Source organism: Coregonus lavaretus (assembly GCF_964263955.1).
Source record: "Coregonus lavaretus genome assembly, contig: HAP1_SCAFFOLD_6594, whole genome shotgun sequence".
Classification (NCBI taxonomy): Eukaryota; Metazoa; Chordata; class Actinopteri; order Salmoniformes; family Salmonidae; genus Coregonus; species Coregonus lavaretus.
In genome coordinates, this window is record NW_028162192.1 from 11,603 (window position 1) to 17,877 (window position 6,275).

The 6,275-nt window shown below is 42.0% G+C and overlaps 1 protein-coding gene across 1 annotated transcript; it reads right to left on the bottom strand.

Annotated features, from left to right (window-relative positions):
* Positions 1-4,521: 4,521 nt before the first annotated feature.
* Positions 4,522-5,921, bottom strand: LOC311119486 (lipopolysaccharide-induced tumor necrosis factor-alpha factor homolog; the record flags this gene model as incomplete). Its single annotated transcript, XM_084194166.1, has 4 exons — positions 4,522-4,627; positions 4,972-5,161; positions 5,599-5,697; positions 5,792-5,921. The coding sequence occupies 4 exons, from the start codon at positions 5,919-5,921 to the stop codon at positions 4,522-4,524; spliced, it is 525 nt and encodes a 174-aa protein (XP_084050292.1).
* Between the last annotated feature and the right edge of the window lie 354 nt (positions 5,922-6,275).

The following is a 6,275-nucleotide window of genomic DNA, read 5'->3' on the forward strand; positions in this document are numbered from 1 at the left end:
ACCCTGATATACCTACTATACCTAACCCTGATATACCTACTATACCTAACCCTTATATACCTACTATACCTAACCCTGATATACCTACTATACCTAACCCTGATATACCTACTATACCCAACCCTGATATACCTACTATACCTAACCCTGATATACCTACTATACCTAACCCTGATATACCTACTATACCCAACCCTGATATACCTACTATACCTAACCCTGATATATCTAACCCTTATATACCTACTATACCCAACCCTGATATACCTACTATACCTAACCCTGATATACCTAACCCTTATATACCTAATATACCTAACCCTGATATACCTAACCCTTATATACCTACTATACCCAACCCTGATATACCTACTATACCTAACCCTTATATACCTACTATACCTAACCCTGATATACCTACTATACCTAACCCTGATATACCTACTATACCTAACCCTGATATACCTACTATACCTAACCCTGATATACATACTATACCTAACCCTGATATACCTACTATACCTAACCCTGATATACCTACTATACCTAACCCTTATATACCTACTATACCTAACCCTGATATACCTAATATACCTAACCCTGATATACCTACTATACCTAACCCTTATATACCTACTATACCTAACCCTGATATACCTACTATACCTAACCCTGATATACCTACTATACCCAACCCTGATATACCTACTATACCTAACCCTTATATACCTACTATACCTAACCCTGATATACCTACTATACCTAACCCTTATATACCTAATATACCTAACCCTGATATACCTAACCCTTATATACCTACTATACCCAACCCTGATATACCTACTATACCTAACCCTTATATACCTACTATACCTAACCCTGATATACCTACTATACCTAACCCTGATATACCTACTATACCTAACCCTGATATACCTACTATACCTAACCCTGATATACATACTATACCTAACCCTGATATACCTACTATACCTAACCCTGATATACCTACTATACCCAACCCTGATATACCTACTATACCTAACCCTGATATACCTACTATACCTAACCCTGATATACCTACTATACCCAACCCTGATATACCTACTATACCTAACCCTGATATACCTAACCCTTATATACCTACTATACCCAACCCTGATATACCTACTATACCTAACCCTGATATACCTAACCCTTATATACCTAATATACCTAACCCTGATATACCTAACCCTTATATACCTACTATACCCAACCCTGATATACCTACTATACCTAACCCTTATATACCTACTATACCTAACCCTGATATACCTACTATACCTAACCCTGATATACCTACTATACCTAACCCTGATATACCTACTATACCTAACCCTGATATACATACTATACCTAACCCTGATATACCTACTATACCTAACCCTGATATACCTACTATACCTAACCCTTATATACCTACTATACCTAACCCTGATATACCTAATATACCTAACCCTGATATACCTACTATACCTAACCCTTATATACCTACTATACCTAACCCTGATATACCTACTATACCTAACCCTGATATACCTACTATACCTAACCCTGATATACCTACTATACCTAACCCTGATATACCTACTATACCTAACCCTGATATACCTACTATACCTAACCCTGATATACCTACTATACCTAACCCTTATATACCTACTATACCTAACCCTTATATACCCACTTATATATCTATACCAGGCGGTGTCAGAGGAAGGCCCTCAAAATTGTCAAAGACTCCAGCCACCCTAATCATAGACTGTTCTCTCTGCTACCGCACGGCAAGCGGTACCGGAGTGCCAAGTCTAGGTTCAAAAGACTTCTCAACAGCTTCTACCCCCAAGCCATAAGACTCCTGAACAGCTAATCATGGCTACCCAGACTATTTGCACTGCCCCCCCACCCCATCCTTTTACGCTGCTGCTACTCTGTTAATTATTTATGCATAGTCACTTTAACTCTACCCACATGTACATATTACTTCAACTACCTCAACTAGCCGGTGCCCCCGCACATTGACTCTGCACCGGTACCCCCCTGTATATATACCCACCCTACTGTTATTTCATTTTACTTCCGCTCTTTTTTTCTCAACACTTACTTTTTTGTTAAAAATAAATGCACTGTTGGTTAAGGGCTGTAAGTAAGCATTTCATTGTAATGTCTGCACCTGTTGTATTCGGCGCATGTGGCCAATAAAATTTGATTTGATTTGATTTGGTAGCAATACAAGGTTATAACATTTACAGAAAATACAGAAATGCCAATAGTGGAGGTGTTGCTGTTTATATTCAGAACCACATTCCTGTAAAGCTTAGAGAGGATCTCATGTTAAATACTGTTGAAGTAATATGGCTACAGGTTCACCTGCCTCACCTAAAGCCCATTCTGGTGGGAAGCTGCTATAGACCACCATGTTCTAGCAGCCAGTATCTGGATAACATGGGTGAAATGCTTGATAATGTATGTGATATCAAAAGAGAGGTATATTTTCTGGGTATTTTAAATATTGACTGGCTTTCATCAAGCCGCTCACTATAGAAAAAGCTTCAAGTGCCTGCAACCTGGTTCAGGTTATCAGTCAACCTACCAGGGTAGTTACAAACAGTACAGGAATTAAATCATCAACATGTATTGATCACATCTTTACTAATGCTGCAGAAATGTGCTTGAAAGCAGTATCCAGATCCATCAGATGTAGTGATCACAATATAGTAGCCATATCTATGAAAACCAATGTTCCTAAGTCTGGGCCTAATATTGTGTATAAGAGGTCATACAATACGTTTTGTAGTGATTCCTATGTTGTTGATGTAAAGAATATTTGTTGGTCTGTGGTGTGTACTGAGGAGCAACCAGAGGCTGCACTTGACACATTTATGAAATTGCTTATCCCAGTTACTAATAAGCATGCACCCATTAAGAAAATGACTGTAAAAACTGTTAAATCCCCGTGGATTGATGAGGAATTTAAAAATTGTATGGTTGAGAGGGATGAGGCAAAAGGAATGGCAAATAAGTCTGGCTGCACAACAGATTGGCAAATGTATTGCAAATCCAGAAATAATGTGACTTAACTAAATACAAAGAAGAAGAAACTATACTATGAAACAAGGACAAATTACATAAAGAATTATAGTAAAAAGCTTTGGAGCACATTAAATGACATTTTGGGCAAGAAGGCAAACTCAGCTCCATCGTTCATTGAATCAGATGGCTCATTCATCACAAAACCTACTGATATTGGCAACTACTTTAATGATTTTTTCATTGGCAAAATTAGCAAACTTAGGCATGACATGCCAGCAACAAACGCTGACACGACACATCCAAGTATATCTGACCAAATTATGAAAGACAAGCGTTGTAATTTTGAATTCTGTAAAGTGAATGTGGAATAGGTGAAAAAATTATTGTTGTCTATCAACAATGACAAGCCACTGGGGTCTGGCAACTTGGATAGAATATTACTGAGGATAATAGCGGACGATATTGCCACTCCTATTTGCCATATCTTCAATCTAAGCCTACTAGAAAGTGTGTGCCCTCAGGCCTGGAGGGAAGCAAGAGTCATTCCGCTACTGTCACGGATTCAGCCGAGGCTGCTCCTCCTCCTTGCTCGGGCAGGCTTCGGCGTTCGTCGTCTTCGGAGTACTAGCTGCCGCCGATCGATGTTTCGGTGTTTGTCTTGTTTGGTCTTTATTGTTTACACCTGTTCCCCATTATGTTGGATTGTATTCCCTATATTAACCCCTGTCTCTCATTGGTACTTTGTGTGTTATTGTTTGTTGTCATTCCGGCAGTTCTTGTATGTACGGGTCTTTGTGTGTTATTGTTTGTTGTCATTCCGGCAGTTCTTGTATGTACGGGTCTTTGTGTGTTATTGTTTGTTGTCATTCCGGCAGTTCTTGTATGTACGGGTCTTTGTGTGTTATTGTTTGTTGTCATTCCGGCAGTTCTGTATGTACGGGTCTTTGTGATTTCCTCCCTGTTTTGGAGGTTTGTTGTTGTGTACGTTGATTTTACTGTGTTCAGTAAAACACTTTACCAGCCGCTCTGTGTCCTGCTTTTGACTTCGCTACCGCATACACGTCGCGTGACAGCTACCTAAGAATAGTAAAGCCCCCTTTACTGGCTCAAACAGCCGACCAATCAGCCTGTTACCAACCCTTAGTAAACTATTGGAAAAAATTGTGTTTGACCAGATACAATGCTATTTCACAGTTAACAACTTGACAACAGACTTTCAGCACGTTTATAGGGAAGGACATTCAACAAGCACTTACAGAAATTACTGATGATTTTAATGTTTTTAAAATTGCATAACTGCCTTAATTTTGCCGGACTCCAGGAAGAGTAGCTGCTGCCTTGGCAGGAACTAATGGGGATCCATAACAAATACAAATACAAATGTTTTGTCATGTAGCGATGATGTCACGTCTTGTAGTGATGATGTCACGTCTTGTAGTGATGATGTCACCTGGTGTGTTTATGGAGGTGGGCGTGGCAGTGCGGGCAGGAGTGATGAGCATCCTGGAACCCTCGGACCAGGAACGGGATCAGACAGCATCCACAGATTAACCTGTACACACACACACACACACACACACACACACACACACACACACACACACACACACACACACACACACACACACACACACACACACACACACACACACACACACACACACACACACACACACACACACACACACACACACACACACACACACACACACACACACACACACACACACACACACACACACACACACACACACACACACACACACACACACACACACACAGACAGACACGTTTGCTATTACTGGCATTGCTCAGAAGGAGGCATCAGAGGGCCAATATTATAGTGGGCATTAACAGTGAATCATGTGTTTGTGACTGTGTGTGTGTGTATGGTACCCCAATAGTATGAACAGGCTGCACATGGCCCATGCAGCCAAGCCAGGTTCGTAGGTGACGACCGTCGTGACGCGCTGATGACAGTTAGAACACTGTGTCATACAGGGGGCATCGCCCAGCGGACCCACAGCCTCTGATTGGATGATCACCACCGTTGGGGAATGCTGCTGAACGCACTCCATGTTGACAACTTGACATAGAGAGAGTTCTGAGTTCAGAGCCATGTCTTTAGAGAGTTCTGATCAGAACCATGTCTTTAGAGAGTTCTGATCAGAACCATGTCTTTAGAGAGTTCTGATCAGAACCATGTCTTTAGAGAGTTCTGATCAGAACCATGTCTTTAGAGAGTTCTGATCAGAGCCATGTCTTTAGAGAGTTCTGATCAGAACCATCTTTAGAGAGTTCTGATCAGAACCATGTCTTTAGAGAGTTCTGATCAGAGCCATGTCTTTAGAGAGTTCTGATCAGAACCATTTTTAGATAGTTCTGATCAGAACCATCTTTAGAGAGTTCTGATCGGAACCATGTCTTTAGAGAGTTCTGATCGGAACCATGTCTTTAGAGAGTTCTGATCAGAGCCATGTCTTTACAGAATTCTGGTTCTGATTGGTGGAGAGTGATAGTTACTTTGTGTTTGTTGGAGGAAGACGCCAGTCTGCTGCTGATTGGGTGGTGGCTGGCAGGTGGGCGGAGTCAGGACAGGAAACGGGTCTGACTGCATGGTGACTACAGAGACAACCAATCAGAGAGGAGAACACACACACACACACACACACACACACACACACACACACACACACACACACACACACACACCTACCTGCTTCTCCGTAGGTGGGTGGGGGTGAGTTTGGTGTTGGGTAGTTAGGAAGGGAGGAGCGGGTTACTATGGCGGTGGTGGGAGCGGGAGGATAGTGGGGGGACTGAGCGTCGTACGAAGGGGGGTCCATCAGGAAGACAACAGGAAGTAGCTGCCACAGACAGGACGTAGCTGCCTCGGACAGGAAGTAGCTGCCTCAGACAGGAAGCAGCTGCCACAGACAGGAAGTAGATGAACCACGCTCCAATCAGAATCAGTCTCACAAGAACCAGAGTCAGATAGAGAAGCATTAGTCAAGGGGTCCTAGTGCAGGGCTCCAACTGTCTGTCTGTCTGTCTGTTACATTAGTCAAGGGGTCCTAGTACAGGACTACAACTGTCTGTCTGTCTGTCTGTTACATTAGTCAAGGGCTCCTAGTACAGGACTACAACTGTCTGTCTGTCTGTCTGTTACATTAGTCAAGGGCTCCTAGTACAGGACTACA